Source organism: Rhinatrema bivittatum, chromosome 19, assembly GCF_901001135.1.
Source record: "Rhinatrema bivittatum chromosome 19, aRhiBiv1.1, whole genome shotgun sequence".
Taxonomy (NCBI): Eukaryota; Metazoa; Chordata; class Amphibia; order Gymnophiona; family Rhinatrematidae; genus Rhinatrema; species Rhinatrema bivittatum.
This window is the reverse complement of record NC_042633.1, coordinates 18690632-18710287: the sequence shown is the minus strand read 5'-3', so window position 1 is coordinate 18710287 and position 19656 is coordinate 18690632. Positions and strand designations below refer to the sequence as shown.

At 44.5% G+C, this 19656-nt stretch overlaps 1 protein-coding gene across 3 annotated transcripts in view; it reads right to left on the bottom strand.

Moving 5' to 3' along the window:
* Positions 1–19656, bottom strand: part of LOC115080769 — a 110685-nt gene that overhangs the window by 88540 nt on the left and 2489 nt on the right. For all 3 annotated transcript variants that reach the window (XM_029585166.1, XM_029585168.1, XM_029585167.1), the window contains exons 3-5: positions 7358–8438; positions 2002–2094; positions 1480–1709 (exon numbers count right to left, since the gene is read on the bottom strand). In XM_029585166.1, the coding sequence (XP_029441026.1) occupies positions 1480–1709; positions 2002–2094; positions 7358–8438 (1404 nt within the window). The remainder of the gene's footprint in view (positions 1–1479; positions 1710–2001; positions 2095–7357; positions 8439–19656) is intronic.

Here is a 19656-nt window from a genome sequence, read left to right as displayed (position 1 = left end):
TCCGGAATTATCTGCCTCCCTCAAGAGAAGCAAGCAGGAGCGTGCCACCAGCACGCAGCAGGAAGCGATCTTCAGTGTCATTGCTGTTGCGAAGGCTTGCTTAAGAATGGATTCTAATAGTTTATCTTGAGTATTCTTCAATGCCGCCCCTCCCTCAATGGGAATGGTTGTTCGCTTCGAGATGGCTCAGACCATGGCGTCCACTTTCGGGAAACGCAGGCATTCTTTGGTCGCTGGTTCCAGAGGGTACAAGGCTTCCAAGGCCTGACCTCCTTTAAAGTTCGCCTCCAGGGCATCCCACTCCAGGTCAATCAGTTCCTGGATGGCTTCCATAATTGGGAAATAGCATGAGGCCTTATGAAGGGACACCAAGATGGGGTTCTTCTTTGGTTCCGCCACAGAGTCCGTGCCTGGAATCCCCAGAGTCTGGGAAACAAGGGCTGGCAATTCATCCCTGTGGAAGAAGCGGAGCATGATTCTGTATGGTTCCAGGCCTGGAGGGATTTCCCCTTCCTCCAGTGAGCCACCATCGTCATCTGTGGTGTCTGGGTCCCTGTCCGGGAAATTCTTGGTGAGGCGAGGCATGTCTCGAGGCACCTGAGCAAGGCCGGGAGGGTCAGGTGCTCCCGGCTGGGACTCCACCCGGTTTGCAGCCGGGGCTGATTGCGCCTGAACGAAGGCGTGCAGTCCCTAGAAAACTTCCAACCAGGAGAAGGCCCCTAGATCCATATTAGCCCCAGGGGGAGTCGGAGTAGGGGCCACTGAAATGTCCTCTTGTGGAGAAGACGCCATTTCGGAGTTGCTTAGGTCCAGGGTGCTGTCGTATGGGGTAATTCCCGACCCATCCTCCGACTGTGAAGGACCAGGCTTGGATGGTCCTCCCTAGGCTTCCTCACAATGTTGACACAGGCAGGACTCCAGTTCAGGCTGTGCGGCTCTAATGTGGCAGGCTGTGCAAAGGGAGTGCCTTCTGAGCTTCTTTGCCGCCAGTGCCATTGCCTCTGTGTATAGTTACACAAGTAATACGCCTCGATATGCGCGCAGTTATGCATGCGACTATGTTGTAGATGCGCAAGTTGGGGATGGGATGGGAAGGTGACGCCGAAGCCCCCCGCGCGCAAGATGGCGCCACCGAGAAGTGTAAAGTAGTGAAGATTTAAAATATCCTTAGAGGATCCTCTAAGAAAAAAACGTTTGATGGGAATAGGAGCATATCCAAATTCTGGCTTGCTACTTTGTAAAAATTAAAGGTGCCTGGCCCAATCAAATTGAATGTCTCAGATAAAATGGTCCCTTTTTCTGCTTCCTTCCAGGTCAAATCATAGGCCAGACCAATAAGATGTACAATACAGCTGCTCAATCAGAGGTTCTCTGCCTCAATCTACTGGATGACGGATTATCCCAATCGTTCTGGACTGGTGTAGCAGAAAGCAAAGGTAGCACCCAGTAAACACCTTCAACAGTTATTTCTCAGCATACCTCTTGGTGGAGATGCTGCAGGCCATATGCACGGCACTGTACTTCAATGACTTTGCCACCTCACGTCCCCAGGGGTCCTGGCTTATGTCTTCCTCTGTGAGGGTCACCGAATGGCGAACAGCGAACGTCAGCTTCCTCTCCTTGCACCAGTTGTCCATGAAGGAGCAGAAGTCCTTCCAGCTGTGAAACTCATTCCGCTCCAGCTGTTCCTCCAGGGGGGCTCTGCCCACCTGTCCAGACAGAAAATCAGCAGTGGGATCAGAGGCAGGAGATGGCAATTGCAACCCAACTCAATTTAGTCAGACGCCTCAAAACATGTATTTACCTTTTCTGGTTTCTGTTGATTCCTGTTCAAGTCTTATTCCAGTTCTAAACTTTGTGGACTGAAAAGGTGTCCATTTTTCATTATGGCTCCATACCCCAATTTAAAAAAAAATCTTCTATCTAGCACTTACCATGAGACTTTCATAATAAGCTGCACCAGTTCATGGGTCTTTCCTGCTTTACTTTTTAGCTCTTTACCTGTCTCTTGGAGATGCCCAAATCCTCGCATCTTTCTAGTGAGCTGTCTTCAGTTTCCTCTTCAGCCAAGGAAGAAGTAAGAACTTCTGCTTTCTGAAAGTGAAAAACTGGATTTTAATGAAATTATTTTTGTTTGCCTCCAAAGATGTTTTTTTTAAAGCTCTTTATTTAAAGAAGGAGGAGGTACATACATAAAGGCTGTTATGAGTCAGCCTACAGCACCCCAAGTATTTCAGCTTAGCCTTTCGCAATTTGAAGCCAACAAGACATGAAGGAATAGCAGGCGTGGGTCCCAGAAGGAAAACTTTTAAATTCAGTTTATATCCTGAAACACTACCAAATGTAGTCAATATGGATAAAACGATGAGAGCAAAGTGGCCAGGCTTTGTAACATACAACAGAAAGTCATCTGCATACAAAGATATTTTGTACTGAATTTCCCTAATCAATGCCTTATCAGCTGACCTCCAGGCTCAATCACTAAGTTAAATAGAAGAGGTGATAGAGGACAGCCCTGACAAGTGCCTTGTAGGATAGGAAAACACAAAAGGAGTATTCATTGACAATGACCTTAGCCATAAGATTAGCATATAATGCTTTGATCCAGCCTATAAAATCAAATGGGAGTTCAAATTTTTCCAACACACTAAACATGAAAGGCCAGGAAATGCGGTCAAATTGGCACCAAAGTTTGTGAGATAGAGATGGAGGTCAGTGCAGCTTGGGGCTGCTTTGAACTTTCCAGTAGCCAGCATTCTCACACCATTCCCGACAATACTTCCCCCCCCCCCCCAAACAGTGCTAAGCCTTTCCACAGCCAGCACTCCCACACCATTCCCAACAAAGCCCTTCCTCCCCCCAGGCCAGTACTACAATGCTGAGATTTCCTACAGCCAACACTTCTATGTTATTCCCTGGAGTAATTCCTGATAGAACTGCACAAGTTGGGAGCTCCCACAAAAGCCAACACCTCTACACCATCCCCTAGTCTACCTTCTGCTGGAACAGACAAGGACTGCAGAGGTAGTGAGCACTCCTTTACCTTTCCTCCACCATTCGTTATAACACCTCCTACTGGGAAAGGCTGGGGCCAAGCATAATTAGAATAAGAATTCTAAATGGGGGGGGTTGCACTAGTCTGCCGTGCTATGGAATAGACGCATGAATCTGAGGCTCCAACCTCACATTTTATCATCAAAGCCCTAAAGCTTTTAAAAGTCTGAATTTCCGTGCCATAACACAGTCAATATAAAAAATTTTTTCAACAAATTACCGGCAGAGCCAACCATCGAAGATGGTGGACAGGCCGCAAATGAGCCTTGATAGCTCTAATATCCACACCAAGGCCCCGTCTGGCACTAAGAAGATCCTTCTTTCTATTTTGGAAGAGTGAAGCTTGGTGGATGTCTGGAGGCAGTTTTTCCCAACCTCACGCTCCTACACTTTCTACTCTCCCCTGCACGATACCTATTTCTGCATTGATCTTTTTTTTTGTTGATAAAACTATGATCTCCCGGATTAACACAGTGGGAATCGTACTATTACCTGGTCGGACCATGCCTTTGTGTGGGTGGACCTTTACTCCTTTGCAGGGGATAGTGGGCAACATTACTGGCGACTGAATGAGTCTTTGCTTAGAGACAATGCCTTCACTACAACCTTGAAAGATAGAATGCGGGAGTTATTTTCAAATTAACTCCCAAGACACTGTCTCTCCTGAGGTGATTTGGGAGTGTTCCAAGGCCGTAATCAGAGGCCTTATTTCAAAAGCCACTTCGTGCAAAAGGGAGCGAGAGAAAGCCCGAGCTGATTTATTATGCAAGATTGAGATGCTTTCTCAACAACATATTCGCACCCAATCTCTGAATATCTACCATAAATTAATAGCGGCTAAGACAGAACTCCGCAGACTGGACGATAGTCGGCTCCTGCACTCTCTTGACTTGGCTAAACAAGCCTATTATGAAGGGGGCGATAAGTCAGGGCGCTTCCTAGCTCAGCAATTGAAAAAACGAATTGCTCAAGGCGTCATCTCTAAAATCAAAGACTCAAAGGGGGTAATATGCACGGCAGCTGCTGAGATTAGGAATTATTTTACGAAATTCTATTCCACTCTATATAACAAGGATATATCTATAGACTATTCTGATATAACAAGCTACTTAAGGTCAGTGGAGCTACCTGCTCTCTCTCCCACTCAAATGCTATTTCTAGATGAGCCCATTACCCTTACTGAAGTCTCGCACGTGATTAAGACACTTAAACCTGGTAAAGCCCCTGGATTGGATGGGTTCTCCAGCTCTTATTATCAGACATTTTCCCATATACTAGCAGAACCGCTTACCATTCTATCCAATCATGTAAGACAGGGGGGTTCGTTTCCTAAGCATTCTAATGTTGCAGGGATTTCCATTATCGCCAAGTCAGGCAGAGATCCATCTTTATGTGGTTCGTATAGGCCCATATCCTTTATAAATCTGGTCCTGAAGATTTTAGCCAGGATCATAGCCTTGTGTCTTAACAGGTTTATGCCATCCCTGGACCACACCACAACGCAGATAACATGTGTAAGATTATAGACCTCATTTGGTGGATTAACAAAGAGCAAATTCCCTCTGTATTACTGTCTACTGACACAGAAAAAACTTTCGACCTTGTACACTAGCCATTCTTGTTTCAAACCCTGCAACAGATGGGATTTGGGCCCCATTTCCTTCAATGGATACAGAAACTGTATGATTCTCCTAAGGTTAGGGTAAAGGTGAACGGTTATTATGGACAGGACTTTTCTATTTGCAGAGGAACGAGGCAGGAATGCCCACTGTCACAGTTATTATTCGCTTTATTTTTAGAACCCTTTGCAACAAGAATACGCTCTACCCCAACTATTTATAGAGTGCGGTTAGGAGCTTCCCATTTTAAAATCTATTTACTAAAGATATTACATTTTCACTAATGGAACAGAGTCTCTCCTTAACGGGGATGGAATCTGAATTAAAGCTCTTTAGCAAAGTATCAGGTTTCAAGGTCAAGTTTGAGAAATCAGAATTGCTTAACATAAATCTGCCAGCTTCCGAAGTCTCTACGATTAAGGAACATTTTCCCTTTTGGTTGGGCCAGATCGTCCCTAAAATATATCTTGGCATAAATATCAGTTCCCACACGTCCAAGCTATACTCCCTTAACTATATACCCTTACTAAGTTCAATAGTCAGGGAATTAGACCAATGGGGGAGAGGAACTTTCTCCTGGCTCGGGCGCATAGCCAGCGTGAAAATGAGTTTCCTCCCCAAGTTTTTATATCTTTTCTCTTCACTCCCTATTTTTCTCTTTTCTGCTCTTTTACGTGTTTGGCAGAAGAAAATTTTTTATTTCATTTGGAAATGCCAACCCCTTCCCCCGAGTAGCACGTCGAATTCTTTTTCAATCAAAAATAAAATGGCGGTCTTGGAGTGCCCAATCTCGTGTGATATTTCGCAGCCTCCCAATTAAGAGCCCTTTTACACCTCGGATGACAAAACTCATTGAAACAGTGAGGGACAACTGAGCAAACAATTACCAGAGAGATGCCGTTAAGTGCATTAACTAGGCAGCCAAAACAGTCCTGGCTCCCTTTGTGATGCTTACCATGGACAACCCGCACCACTTTAAAGGTATGGAGACAATGGAGAGTAAAGTTAGTGGGAGACTTCTCATATTTTTATTAATCTTCTCTCTTTTATAACCTTTCAATCCCAGTGGGGTATCAAACTGCTATGTTTAAATCTTGGAAAATAGCTGGGATTTCAATCTTTCAGCATCTATTTAGACAGGGTTGCTTTATGTCAAAAGATGCGTTAGAGCAAACTTAACACATAGAGCATATTAATTTCTTGGCCTACGCCCAAATCAAGCATTTTATAGATTTTGTGCGGAAATTCAATACCATGCGAGGTAGCAGATCCTTATTTGAAACTTACTTTACACATGCTGATTCAATAAGGGGTGTAATCTCAAAGATCTATAGGTTTACTCAACGATCAGGGCCAACAACCATTTGCGCATATCATTAAATGGGAGGAAGACCTAGGACGAACTTTGGGCCCTAAAACCCTGAGACTATGTTTACGCAGCTAAATGTTCTCTCTCAGCGTGCCTGCAAACAAACTGCTATAAAATATTATCCCGATGGTATCTCACCCCAGATAGACTACACAGAATTTATCCGAAGCAGTCTCACTTGTGCTGGCGACAATGTGGACAGCCTGGGACTTTTGTTTTTCATACTTGGTGGCAATGCAATAGAATTGTACATTTCTGGCAAGCTGCGTTCAATTGGATAGGCAAACTTCTGGACGCTGAGCGTCACCCCTCAGCTGAATCAGCACTACTTAATCTGCCTATTTTGGGATTAAATAAACACCAACAGTAGTTCTGTGTACAAGTGTTCACTGCAGCCAGGAACGTTATTGCCATTAATTGGAAAACTAGACAAGTAGCACCCCTCTCTAGCATAGTGGAAAAATTGCATGTCTACTGCCACTTAGCCTAACTGCCGCCAAGAATAATCATACGTCATCTTTCTATCCTGTGTGGAACCCTTTTATGAGCTCTTTCTCCTAAATGGTGTTGTGGACGTTTAGCTTATAATACATAAGTTTCGTGACTTTTCACTTCTTTCTCACTATAGAAATGTGAGAACTTGAGGCCATTCCCAACATCTTTGGTGTTCTAAGGACCATTTGCCATTTCACGTATACGGAATAGTTAATATATCATATCTTAATTACACTGAACCTGTAGTGATCTGACATTGTGAGTATAGGGGAGGGAGGGGGTTTGGGGGATCAGTGCTGTATTTCCATGTTGAATTGATGGTATGGTTGTTGCACTGTATTTTTCTGTTGTGAAATGCAATAAAATATTAATTACAAAAAAAAAAAATAAAATTCTAAATGAATCTAATCATCAGCTGTCTTTTCTACCAAACCACAGTGGTTAAAAATACCAGCAAGCATTTTCCTAGTATCAAATTCAGTCCCTGACTGGGCATATCTTAGGATACTATCAGACTTTTTAAGAATTATACTATGATGCATGTATCACACATCTTTCCTTAAGGACTGGTAATGGTCATGATTCAGGGCTCCTGATGGCATGGATCCCTATATTAGAGGCAAGTACCAACTTCGTTACTATCCTCATTGTTATTTAGAAGGAACAATCGTAGCAGCATGGCAATAGGACCAGTATGCACTGCTACTCTACCAAACCACCCAAGAGATGCATCAACTTGGTTCTTTGGCTTGTGCAATATCACTGCCATGATTTGTAAGCCAAAGATTCAATGATACATAACAGCATATAGTTATTTTACCTGTTGTACAACTGCTGGGCTCACAGCTGGCACAGAAGGATACTCCTGGGAAGAGTCAGTAATGTGCAAAGTTGTTTTGCTGTCATCCAGAACCACCTGAAGGCAGCGATGCAAGGAAGGTGAGATGCCCATTTGGGCTGTGAGTATTTGATGCTTGGACTTCACATAAGCACAGATGCTGCTCTCTGTATTTTGAGCACTATTGTACTCTTCAGCCCACAGTTTTCTGCATGGGTGCCACGTCTCATAGTAGTACTGGAAGGCCTCAGCAGGACAGGCAGTCTTCAGCTCATTCAAGGCCTGATTATAGACCGTGGGTGAATGAGTATGGGCCAGAATATGCAGAAAATACTTAATCTGATCTTCTTCTGCTGAGTTCATGTGCGAGATCTTGTCAAAAAGAAGCTCTAAGACCAGTGGCGTGCAATATCTCAACAAGGCACAAGGTACAAGATCTTCTACGTCCAGAGGATCCTGAATCTTTGGGCTCACTGTCATATATTTTACCTGACTCTTCAGGATGGGGATGCTTTGAAACAGAGAGACCATAATGAACCTTAAGTTATCTGCTGTTCCCTTCCTTGCTATGCAGTAGGCACACGCCTTCCATCCCACATTCTTTTCTTCACAAAGAACAGTGTACAAATCAAAACCTAGACTGAAACCAGAGAAAAAGTCAACATAGAGATAGCCAGGAGAACACTGAGCGATATGCTGCATGCTTGATGTCATGAGGAAGATGTCCTTCACCTGTAGCTTGTTCTCCTCAAATACCAGCTTGACCTTGGCTTCAGGATCCGAAAAGAAGAGGGAATCCAGTTCTTTCAGCAATTGACACCTGTCCTCAAATGCCCCAAATCGAAATCTCTTAAGTGTGCTCAGGTCATTAGGATCCAAGAACTTCCTGGAGATATTATTGGCAATCTGGACAGGAAGGCCGACCGTGTATACCTGTTTACTTCTTTTCAATGGCGGCGAGAGGTCAGTCTCTGGCAAGTCGTGGTTGTGTTGGAAGTTGGTGTTGGAGACAACGAGCTTTCCCTTCTGGGGGCACAGTTTAATGAAAGCAGGGCAGTTGTTTCTGGATAGAAAAAAATAATAATAATATTCAGAATATTGCCAAGATAGATGGATGACAGGCTCAGCAGCATTGAACAGACTACATAAGCAGCAAAACAATGCTCATCGATACAGTCTCACTTAATTCTTTATTGTTATAATTACCTCAGTCAGGATCATTTTCTATGTCACTAGCATTGCTTGCAATACTCATATCAACTTTATTGTTATCATCAGTTCCATCACTGAATGCAATGATACTGGCCTCAAATCAAGTCACAGTGGTTATGTTCACATTGGACATAGCAAAAATCTCATTGGGAAAGAAAAAAAAAAAAAAGGAAGAACAAACAAATCCAGAAATCTGATGAAATTCTTCAACTGGGTGATCAGGCAATTAGTTCAAGGACAGTACTTGGATTTCAGCAAAGCTCTGGATACTGTAGCACATACGAGGTTCATTAATAAACTGAGCAGCTTGGTTGTGGGTGCCAAGGCTGTAGCCCGGACTGGAAACTAGTTGAGTGATAAAAACAGAACATACTGGTTCTGTTCAATATCTTTGAGGCATGGGATTATTTATTTATTTAGTGTTTTTCTATACCGGCATTCGAGATAAAAATCCCATCATGCTGGTTTACATTAAACAGGGGGTATACAAAGAGAAAACACTGGAAAACTATAACAAGTGAAACAGAGAAACTGAAGTTACAATAAAACAAGGACATTTCACCTTGGGAGAGGAAAGATAGTCTAAAGGAAAATAACAGAGAGAGCAATTATTTACAGTGTTCTAAGAATATCTGACTATGGTTGCCGTTGCATAGAAGAGTCAGTTGGGTACTGGGAAGGCTTGTTTGAATAACCAAGTCTTAAGTCTTTTTCTGAATGTTGGAAGGGACGGTTCTTGACGAAGGTCCGGTGGGATGGAATTCCATAGCGCTGGTCCTGCAGTAGAGAAAGCCCGGTCTCTACATGCTGTATGTTGAGAGGTTTTGGTGTGGGGAACATGTAGTGATTCTCTGTATGCTTCTCTAATGGGTCTGGAGGAGGTATGTTTTCTGAATGGGATTTGTAAGTTGAGTGGAGCCTGGTGATGGATGGCTTTATAGATAATAGTAATAGACTTGTAAATGATTCTGTAGTGAATTGGCAGCCAGTGGAGGTCTTTGAGAATGGGAGAAATGTGATCTCTTCTCCTCGTGTTTGTCAGTATTCTGGGTGCCGCATTTTGGACCATCTGAAGAGGTTTGATGTGAGATGAGGGGAGACCTAATAAGATAGAGTTACAGTAGTCTATCTTAGAGAAGATTATGGCTTGCAGAACCGTTTTGTAATCTTGAAAGTGAAAGAGTGGTTTTATTCTTTTCAGGACATGTAGTTTATGAAAACAGTCCTTGGTTGTTTGGTTGACAAATGATTTTAGATTTAGACGATTAGGAAGAAAAGTTTAAGAAACATAAGAACTGCCATGCTAGGTCAGGCCAAAGCACCATCAAGATGAGCATGCTGTCTCCAACAAGTACCTGGCAAGATCACAAAGAATAGATCCAATCGTTCTTGCTCATAACCAGGGATAAGCAGCAGTTTGCTCCAAGTCTACCTGCCTAATGATGGTTTATGACTTTTTCTCCAGGAACTTATCCAAACCCTTTTGTTTGTTGTTTTTTTTTTTTTTATATAATTTATATTTTTACTATCGATGGCATAAAAAAAAAAAAAAAAAAAGATATGTTCAAATATGACTCAGCGAAGCATCGCGGTCCTCCATCCACATGTATATAAATAATACAAAACAGCATTATGAGGTCAACATCCAAAATACCAACCAAAGAAGGTTTACCCCAAAACTGCAACCATCCCCCTCCCCTACCACCCCTCCCCCATCTAATTATAGTCACACAATGGCTGTATATTATTAATCTTGTAATCCTATTCTCCCTCAAGTCAAATGATACACCAAGTCAATGACTGTGATATGCAATGTGGCACATAATATTACTTGAACTGTTAATACTACTTCCATATCCTTTCGTTACTTGGTGGTGTTAAAATTATAATTTTTGGTACCATCATATTTGGGTGTGGAAAGCTACAGTGTCTCTCTGAATAGCTGTTAAATAAAACCAATAATGTATTGACCAGATCCTCTTCAAGAACGCAGTTTCAGGAGGAATTGCTTCCTTCTGCGACTGCCTGCCTTGCCATGCATAAAATATGATTTATTAACGCCCTCTCAGCAGGCGGCCAGGATTGTGGGTAGGCAGAGAGAAGAAAACTCAGAAAGAAAAGGGATTTTCAATTTAGACACCTCAAGAGTGCACACTTTCAATCCACCTCCAAAATGGTACAATGTTTCGGCAAGACCACCACACATGGAAAAAAAAGGTGCCTTCCATATTACATTGTCTCCAACAGTTATTGGTTTCAATAATGTTAGCTGCAATAGAACTTTTGGCAATATTCATATATCATCGGTCCCATTGGTACTTGGCCCAAGTGTGCCCGCAATCCATCTCTCATTTCCTCTGGTGTGGCGTGGGAGATCCTCTAGCCGACCCCAGCCAGTTGTAAACCTTAGAAATAAGACCTTTATTTACAGTATGATGAAAGCACATTTCTTCAAATTCGGTCAACTCTCTAGTCACCTGCTCCCATAGAGACCTATTGGCAAGACAGTGTTGCAATTGGAGATAATGCAAATATTCCGAGTCAGGGAGGTTATATTCCAGTTGTATATTGGAGAAAGATACCACCTTTAAATTATCAATTAGTTGCCCACAACACCAGACTCCGCCCTGAACCCATCTTCTGAATATATTTTCCAAATTGGTCACCATGTACCCCCCCTTTATATAGGCCCAGTGGTAACAGCGGGGATAAAGATTCATGCCCCATCAAGGCAGATCTCCATCTCTTCCATAGTTTTAGGGTCAGGCCTGTAAAGAGATTGAGAACCAGGCTAGAACCTCCTTTCGAAGGAAGATCCCAGAGTCTAACATACAGGGAGTGATCCTGAACCTCTATCGGAAGTGTCTGAAAAAGGTAGAGCCACTTGGGTAGAATGTTCATCTTAACAGCCACCTGTCCTAGTCAGGAAAGATTATAGGGCGCCCAAATATCCAAATCCTTAGAAGTCTGTGAAAATAACGGGAGATAACTTAGGCTAAATAATTGTGTCCAATCTGCCACCAACTGAATTCCCAAATATCTAATACTATGGGACACCCATTTAAAGGGGAAATGAGCCTGTAGTCTAAGTGCCTGTTCCTCAGATAAAGAGACATTTAGGATTTCTGATTTGCTCATATTAACTTTAAAGCTCAAGATGGCACTAAATCTCTCAAGCTCCTGCATTAATACTGGTAGAGACAGCTGCGGGTGGGTCACAGAGAACTGGATATCATCCACAAATAAAGACATTTTAAATTGGGAGTCTCCTACTCTGATCCCTTTGATGTCATCATTGGTTCTTGTCATGGTCGCCAAAGGCTCCATAAAAAGGGCAAAGAATAGAGACGAAAGTGGACAACCCTGGTGTGTGCCTCTGCCCAGCTCAAAGGTATTGTAGTACGAGCCGTTGACCTTGATGCAGGCCTTAGGGGAGGCATACATAGCCATCAGCCAAGTTCAAAAGTTTTTCCCCAGGCCTACCTTTTGAAGTACTTTAAACAAAAAACCCCAGTGGACCCGGTCAATAGTTTTTCCGCATCTACGGCCAGTAAGACCGAGGGAATCTTGCTCTTACGGGCTTTCCACATTAAGTTAACAATTTTGCGAATGTTACCTCCCACCTGTCTGCCTGGTATAAATCCAGACTGATCTATGTGTACCAGTGATGGCAGTACTCTATTTAGTCTGCTAGCTAAAATGTTTAGATCTAGGTTCAATAACGATATAGACCTATAAGAGCCACAGAAAGATTTATCCTTGCCAGGTTTAGGTAGCACAGTGATTCCTGCTAAATCCATTGAGGGGGCAAAACCGGGTTAATTAATAGGTCATTGAATACTCTCTGCAAATAGTGTACTAACAGATCTCTGTATTTCTTATAAAAGAGCCCAGAAAATCCATCCAACCCAGGGGCTTTATTAGGTTTAAGAGAGGATATAGTATTAAATAACTCCCCGCTGGGACACCAATCCGTCTAATAATTGTGATTGTTCTTCAGATAAAGCCGGTAGTGGAATCCCCGTCAAATACATATCAATATCAGCTTCTGATATAGGGTGGTCATTGGTATACAGATCATTATACAACTGAATGAATCTGTCCCTTATACTGGTGTTATCCATCACATATGCCCCTTTATTGTCTTTAATCTTTAGGATATGGCTTTGAGAGATCTGACGCTTCACTTGTCGAGCCAGTAATCTACCTGGCTTATTCCTCTCAGCAAAATAAATCTGCTTCAATTTATCCAATTGGCATTGAATATCCCCATAGAGAAGAACTTGGAGCTGATTTCTTTTTCTATCTAACGCGTGAAGGGTTTTACATCCCCCATATACTTTGTTTCTGCTCAATTGATGGATGTCTCGCATCAGCTCCGAATTTGCTTGCTGTGATTTTTTGTTTGCCACTGCTCTAGATATCAGTTTCCCACGTATGACTGCTTTAAAACAATCCCATAAAATGCTAGGTGAAACTTCACCATTATCATTCAAACAGAAATATTCCTTAATATCCTCCTGAATAGCCTCACATATTAGCTTGTCTGAGAGCAGAGTATTATTCAATCTCCAATATTTTATCCCCTGTTTCTCTGATTGAAGGCAATAAGACCCCATTATGGGAGCACGATTTGTCCATGTAAATGAGCCTATATTTGCACTCCTACAACTCTGGACCCACAACTTGCTACCTAACCACATATCAATGCGGGAATAAGACCAGTGGACCCTGGAATAGAAAGTAAAATCTTTCTTTGTGGGATGTTTAAAGCACCAGATGTCTTGCAAGACCCAATATCCATAAGTACCTTTAAGTTTGAGCTATGCATTTTTAAACCATCCCTTGATACATTACTGTTATCCAAATTGGGGTTCAAAGTCAAATTAAAATCCCCACCTATCAAGACCTGCCCCTGTGCAAACTCGCTCAGTGATTGTTCAAGTTGTACAAAACTCCCTGGTTAACATTAGGAGCATATACGTTAAGTACCATCACTAGCATAGTATCCAGTTGAACCACCAGTGCTAAATAGCACCCACTTTTATCTTTCTTACAGGTGAGAACGTCAGCTCTTAGTTCTTTAGAAAACATAACATCCACTCCTCCTTTTTTCTTTTCCTCAATATTGAAGGCTAAAAATATCTGTGGGTAACTCTTATCCCGAAGGAGATGTTCATCTTTCCTGAGTAGATGTGTTTCTTGTATAAAGAATATGGAAGCGCGAAGCGCTTTAACTTCAATAATAGTTGCCGCTTGCGAGGTAGATTGAGACCTTTAACATTGAGGGATACTAGATATATACTAGGAAATACACCTTATGCCCATCTATCCAACCTACAGCCATACGTGTTATGTATTACATAAACTATTTTCCGCAATCTGCCATCAATCTCCCCTAGAGTCCCACCGCACCCCCTTCCCTTGCCCCAAAACACAAGTATTACTGAGGGCTCCTGCCTCACCATGTCCAAGAGGAATGACGCCTCCCCGCTCGGCCAATTAGAAGCTGTTCATATAGAGTGGTAAGTATCAGCATGTAACTCGCCTATTCCCCCCCTCAGAGAACAGGTTAAATCATACAAGGAAAGCCTCTCCATAAACACAGTGAAATTCTAATCTGTGAATAGAAATTTTGAAAAAGCAACATCGTTCATTAAATCGTATGGCCCTATATATGTCCCAGGGGCCCAAACATCCCAAGACATAGGGTTCTTCAATAAGAAGACAAAAAATAGATAGTCTCAGGTACCGGCGCTAGGTACAGAGGAATCACTGCCGGAGTTTCTTCTCAGTCTTTTACCGGCCCGCTGCCATTGTGTTACCTCCTTTCGCGAACTAGGATTGCACTCGCTCCTTATTCAATTTGATTTCGATGCCTTCTGCCTTAGAAAATTTTCCGCTGACTCTGTGGATCGCGCAACACAGGAATGACCACTTCTGGTGATAGAAATTCCAAATGGGTAGAGCCACTTGTATCTGATATTTTCGGCCCTCAGCGATTCCGTAATATATTTCATGGCTTTACACAGTTGTAATGTTATAGCTGAAAGACAGCTATACAACTTGTATTTTTGCGTCCTTCCAAGATATATTTCCCAGGGTTCTTTGCTTTTGGCATTATTGCCTCCTTCACTGGGTAGTTATGCAGGCAGGCTGTTATATCCCCCTAGGCTGGTTGTGACTAGGCCTCGCCAGTGATCTGTGGGCTCTGTCTGTCTATTTTCACCCCCTTTTCAAAAAGCTCAGAAGCATCAGAATTCAAAATGGTCTTGCAAATAGCTTAAACCAGTGTAACATTCAGTATTACCCTCTTCTTCAGGTGCTCCTCTGAGGTTATTTCTTCTACTTCTATTTTCTAGATCCTCTAGTTTAGAGGACAGATCTCCGGTTGTTTGTTTCAAAGTTGTACCTCTTTAGATTGCTGCGCCATTGTGGCAGCGTGTTCATCGGCAGCCGGCTCCAATTCATGTACTCGTTCTCCCAGGTCCCTGATCGTATTGTGTGTTTTCTGGTTTACAGCTGCAATATTCATTTTGATGTCCTTAAACCAGGCTAGGAATTCTTTTCGTGCTGGGCCTGCCTCCTCGCCGATATCTGGGGGTGCTCCCCTCCTCTCCGTCTGAGGTGGGTGTTTTTGTATGTGCAGCGCTGCTGGGGTAGGAGAAGTCGGCCAGATCAACGGTGCGCCTATGGGTTGCCATCGTCCACCCGGAGCTTTTTAATCCAAAGTAAGTGCTCAGAGGGGGGTCACCGCTGCTAATTTTCACCACTTTTATTACAGCTGCCATGCGGAGCTTAAGATTCAGGCGGCCATCTGCAAGGGCTGACATCACTTCCTCTGTCCAAACCCTTTTTTAAACCCGGCCACGCTAAGGGCTGGATTTTCGGAGGGCTTACGCGCACCGGGCCTATTTTCAAAAGGCCCGGCGACGCGCGTAAGTCCCGGGGCTTTACTGAAAGGGAGGGAAGGGGGACGGGGGTCAGAGGCTCCTGGCATAACGGTCATTTGCCGCTGTGCGGGGGATCGCGTGCCGGCAGTTGGCCAGCACAAGCAACTTACTTCAGCCCCAGGGCTGATGTAAGTTTTAAAACAAGAAAAAAAGAAAAAGTTATAAAATCAGGCGTACATGTGTGCGCGCCAGGTAGCGTGCGCATGTGTACGCCCGCGCGCACCTTTTAAAATCTACCCCTATATGCATTCACCACATCCCTTGGCAACAAATTCCACAATGCAAACCCCCTACTTCTTTGCGGAACGCTCTCCTTTGATCTCCGATGCTACAAGGCTTTCCTTTGTCCTGTAAGTTGCTTGATGTTCTTTGCTCTAGCCTTACAAGCTGGGCTATGCAACTGGAAAGAGTAGGGTTTGCTGAATGTTCATTTTTGGTGGATTGCAGTTTGCTTGATTTATAAATATGACATGGTAGCCACCGGTACATTTGGGCGCAGGGTTACACTTCATGCTATTTAGAAAGCAGTTAGTGGCTTCTTGGCTCTGTAACTGTTGTTCTGGTTCTTCCGTTGTACACTCTTTAATCTCGTTATTCCTGTCTGGTTTGACGCCTCCTGGATTTAACGGCTCTTGCTTGTATGTTATATTGTTTTGTACATTCTTAATAAAACCACTGAACAGAAAAAAAAAACTCCAGAATTATGTATTTGGGGTGTAGAAAACCAAACAAGTAATCTGCCTCATATCTGTGTGTATTTGTTATTTATATCCTCAGTGCCTTGTTAATTACTAATCCACCTTGGGTCTACCTTTAGGAAAAGGCAGACGATCAAATGCTTATAAAGAAATAAGATGGGGGGGGTAGACTCAGCTACTGATGTCTACAGAATGGGGAAGAGATTTCAGGAGGATTACACCCAATGGGCAGGACAAGGGTGATTATAGCAGACAGTGTGACGAGGCGGATGTTAGAACGCAACAGGAGAAGTAATTATGCTATACAGGTTGATCATGAGACCTTGCTTATGTCCAGTTCTGGAGGCTGTACCTCCAGAAGGCTCTAGCCAGAGTGAAGAAGCTACCAAAAGGGTGCAGGGGGTCTGCACCAGAACCCTCATCAGGAGAGACTGAAAGGATCCAGAGGAAAGATGAAACAGAAAACCTTCAAATACCTAAATACAAGCAGCAAAACTTTTTCAATGAAGAGGAAGCTCTTATACCACCGTGCAGGGGGTAGAGACACGAGCAATCTCCCGAAATATTTCTTTCCCCCCCCCCCCCCCCACAGGAGAGGGTGGTGAATGCATGAAACATCCTCCCAAACTGAGGTAGTGGAGGCCAAAACATTAGGAGACTTCAAGAAGGCATGAGGTAAGCATAGAGGATCGTTAGTCACAAAACTAAAACAGCGCAGGGAGAGTAGATGCAAGGCATGGCGGCATGTGTACTCGGCTGAGTTAATGACAGGTTGAATCAGAACCAAAAGGCCAAGCAGATAATATGAAATGTTCGCCAAAAAAAAAAAAAAACCCGCAGGCGACCAGGCAGCTGGGAGTGGCCGGCAGATCCCCGGAGGACAGATTCAGCCAGGAGCTCAGTCTGTTCTGCCGGCTGCGTCAGGGAGCCAATTTTTTCCAGCTGTCCTCGCTGAGCCAAAGACTGCCCCCCCCATGCTTTCTACCTGTGGGACTGCATGCAATTCTCCAAGCACCAGCACACATGCACGCTGGCTACGAAACGCCACATGGGTACGAAGGATGCGCGGTCACCGGCCCCTGCTTTTCCCGCAGGCAGATTTTTGCTGGAAAAGCACACGAAGATTTTTTTTTTGGGGGGGGGGGAGAGTGGTGCAGTCTATGAGGAGAAATTTTGCAAAATGACCTCCGGGAATGCCTTCGCTCAACGGGGCAGGCTACACACCCCACGTGTCTGACTCAGTGCAGCAGGCGTGAAAACATTTTTAACCTTTGACTATTTTCTTTGCTCTTTCCAGTTTTGCTTGTATTTCAGATTTTTCGTTTTTCATTTTTGGCTCATTTCTTTTATTATTTCTGGATGCTTTTTGGCTGAAGTTCCCCCCCCCCCCCTCCTCAGACTTTGTGTGTTTGATTTGGTTTTATTTTTTTGTTCAGCCTAAAGCTTTCCCCAAGCTGGGGAAATCGCTGTCAGAGCCATCCTGCGCCACGCGGCCGGGCCTGCTGCAGAGGAACAGAAGCCGCGTGATCGCGGCACGCGGGAGGAGAGGGGGGGGGAACACCGGCCGATGCAGCCTCCGGCTCCCCGAAGCCACGAACAGAGGAGCTACACTGCTCCCTTCCCCAGCCCGGGCCTGCCCCAGTGATAAGAGCGGTTCCTGCTGAAAGAAAAATGCTTTTTTTTTTTTAAAGAAACAGCAGCCACAGCAAAGGAAGAAATTCAAGCAAAGAAAAGAAATACGTCCCTGCTGCTGGCATCACCTCTGGGAAGGAGCCTTCAGGGGATAAGAGGGAACCAGGACCCCTGGATCTGCGTGGGCTAAAGCTGATCAGGGATTACCAACCCCCCCCCCCGGCTCAACCTGAGCGATGGCCCACGAAGGAACCTAACACCTCAGGAAGCATTAACTTCTCTTCTTCTGTCCCGTCTTTCTTTCTTTTTTCTCAACTGCAGGTTTTACCTTTACCATCTGCTGGAGACAGAGAAATCCTGAGGGACTGCAGGGGGCGCTCTCGGTTATGTAGCAGTGCCTCAGAGTTTTTAGTTCTCTGCCTCCATCTGCTGGTAGGGGTGCAAAACCCACTTGGTCTGGACTGAGCTGGGGTACGAACAAGACACCAAGTTTACGCCTTAGTAAAGTCTCCTTCAGACCGAATGTTACCTTTTGAATACGTTGGACCTCACCTTGAGTGCATTTCTTATTCAAAAAGGTGGGCAATAAATAAAAATAAATAAGAGAGCTCTTGAGATGGGAACATGAAGAGAGGAAGGAGCTGCAAGGGACAGGAGGCAAAACACTCAGGAAGGGGCCATGGGGGTCGGGGGGGTGCAGCACTCAGAAAGAAGCCATTGAGGAAGGGCAGAAGGGAAAAAGGAGCAAAGGGGGGGGGGGGGGCGGATCGAAAGGAAGGCAGTAAAAGAAGGGGCAAGCAGGGCAGGAGGTCACCCGGAGGAAGGCAAGAGGGAAGGGTCCCGCAGGCAGAGGGGCAGGAATAAAAGCCCCCGAGAACGGGCCATGGTGGAAGTGGGGAGCTGCACTCATGAGAGGGCTGAGTTTATAAATCAGAGACCATTCCTTACTCAATACTGAGTGTTCTGGGGTGCACATTATTTGTTCGTGGCATTTAAGCGCACGAGATGTACGTGGGGGCTCCACAAATCTTTCGGAGACTGAGACGGGGCCCACACTGCCCAAAAGGTTGGGCAGTCCTGATCTGTGTTACCAGGTTGGCCAGTTTCACAATTCAAAACAAGACGCCAACCCCCCCCCCCCCACACTCACCGTCTTACACAAATCTACCTTCGCACCAACCTCCAAAATCACCATCTTTTCAAGCAAACTTCGGCTCACTCGTCACAGGGATGGCTGCATCTTTTTTTTTGTGTTGGTTTTCCTGTTACTCCTTTGCCCTTTCAGGTCATTCAGAAACAACCATTGCTGAGCATTCATTTAGAAAATGCCTTGGGGATTTCCCCCTAATTTTTATATCCCCCCTCCCAACTCAGGGCGGCCAAGCCCTGAGTTGGGAGGGGGGATATAAACCCTAACTCGGGCCACTGGACATCACCATGGAGCGATAGCCAAGGTTACCCGCCCCTCCCCCCTCTCTGACTACTGTATCCATAGCATCCCAAGCCCCGAACGAGCAGCAGTAGCCTGGTCCCAAGTCTTCCACATGCCAGCGAGCCATCAGGCAGCCCCCCCCCCCCCCACCCCTCTCCTTGCATCAGTGTCGTGGTCATCAGCATAGCTTGTCTATCCCAATCTGAAAGCTTGATTGGAGGTTACATTTTACAACTTTTTTTTTTTGCATGGGGAGGGGGAGGGAGATTCAGATCATTTCACATGCACCCCCCCCAATCAAACTCACTGGGCAACTATGACCACACCAAGATCTTGACCATCCTTGCGCCTTCC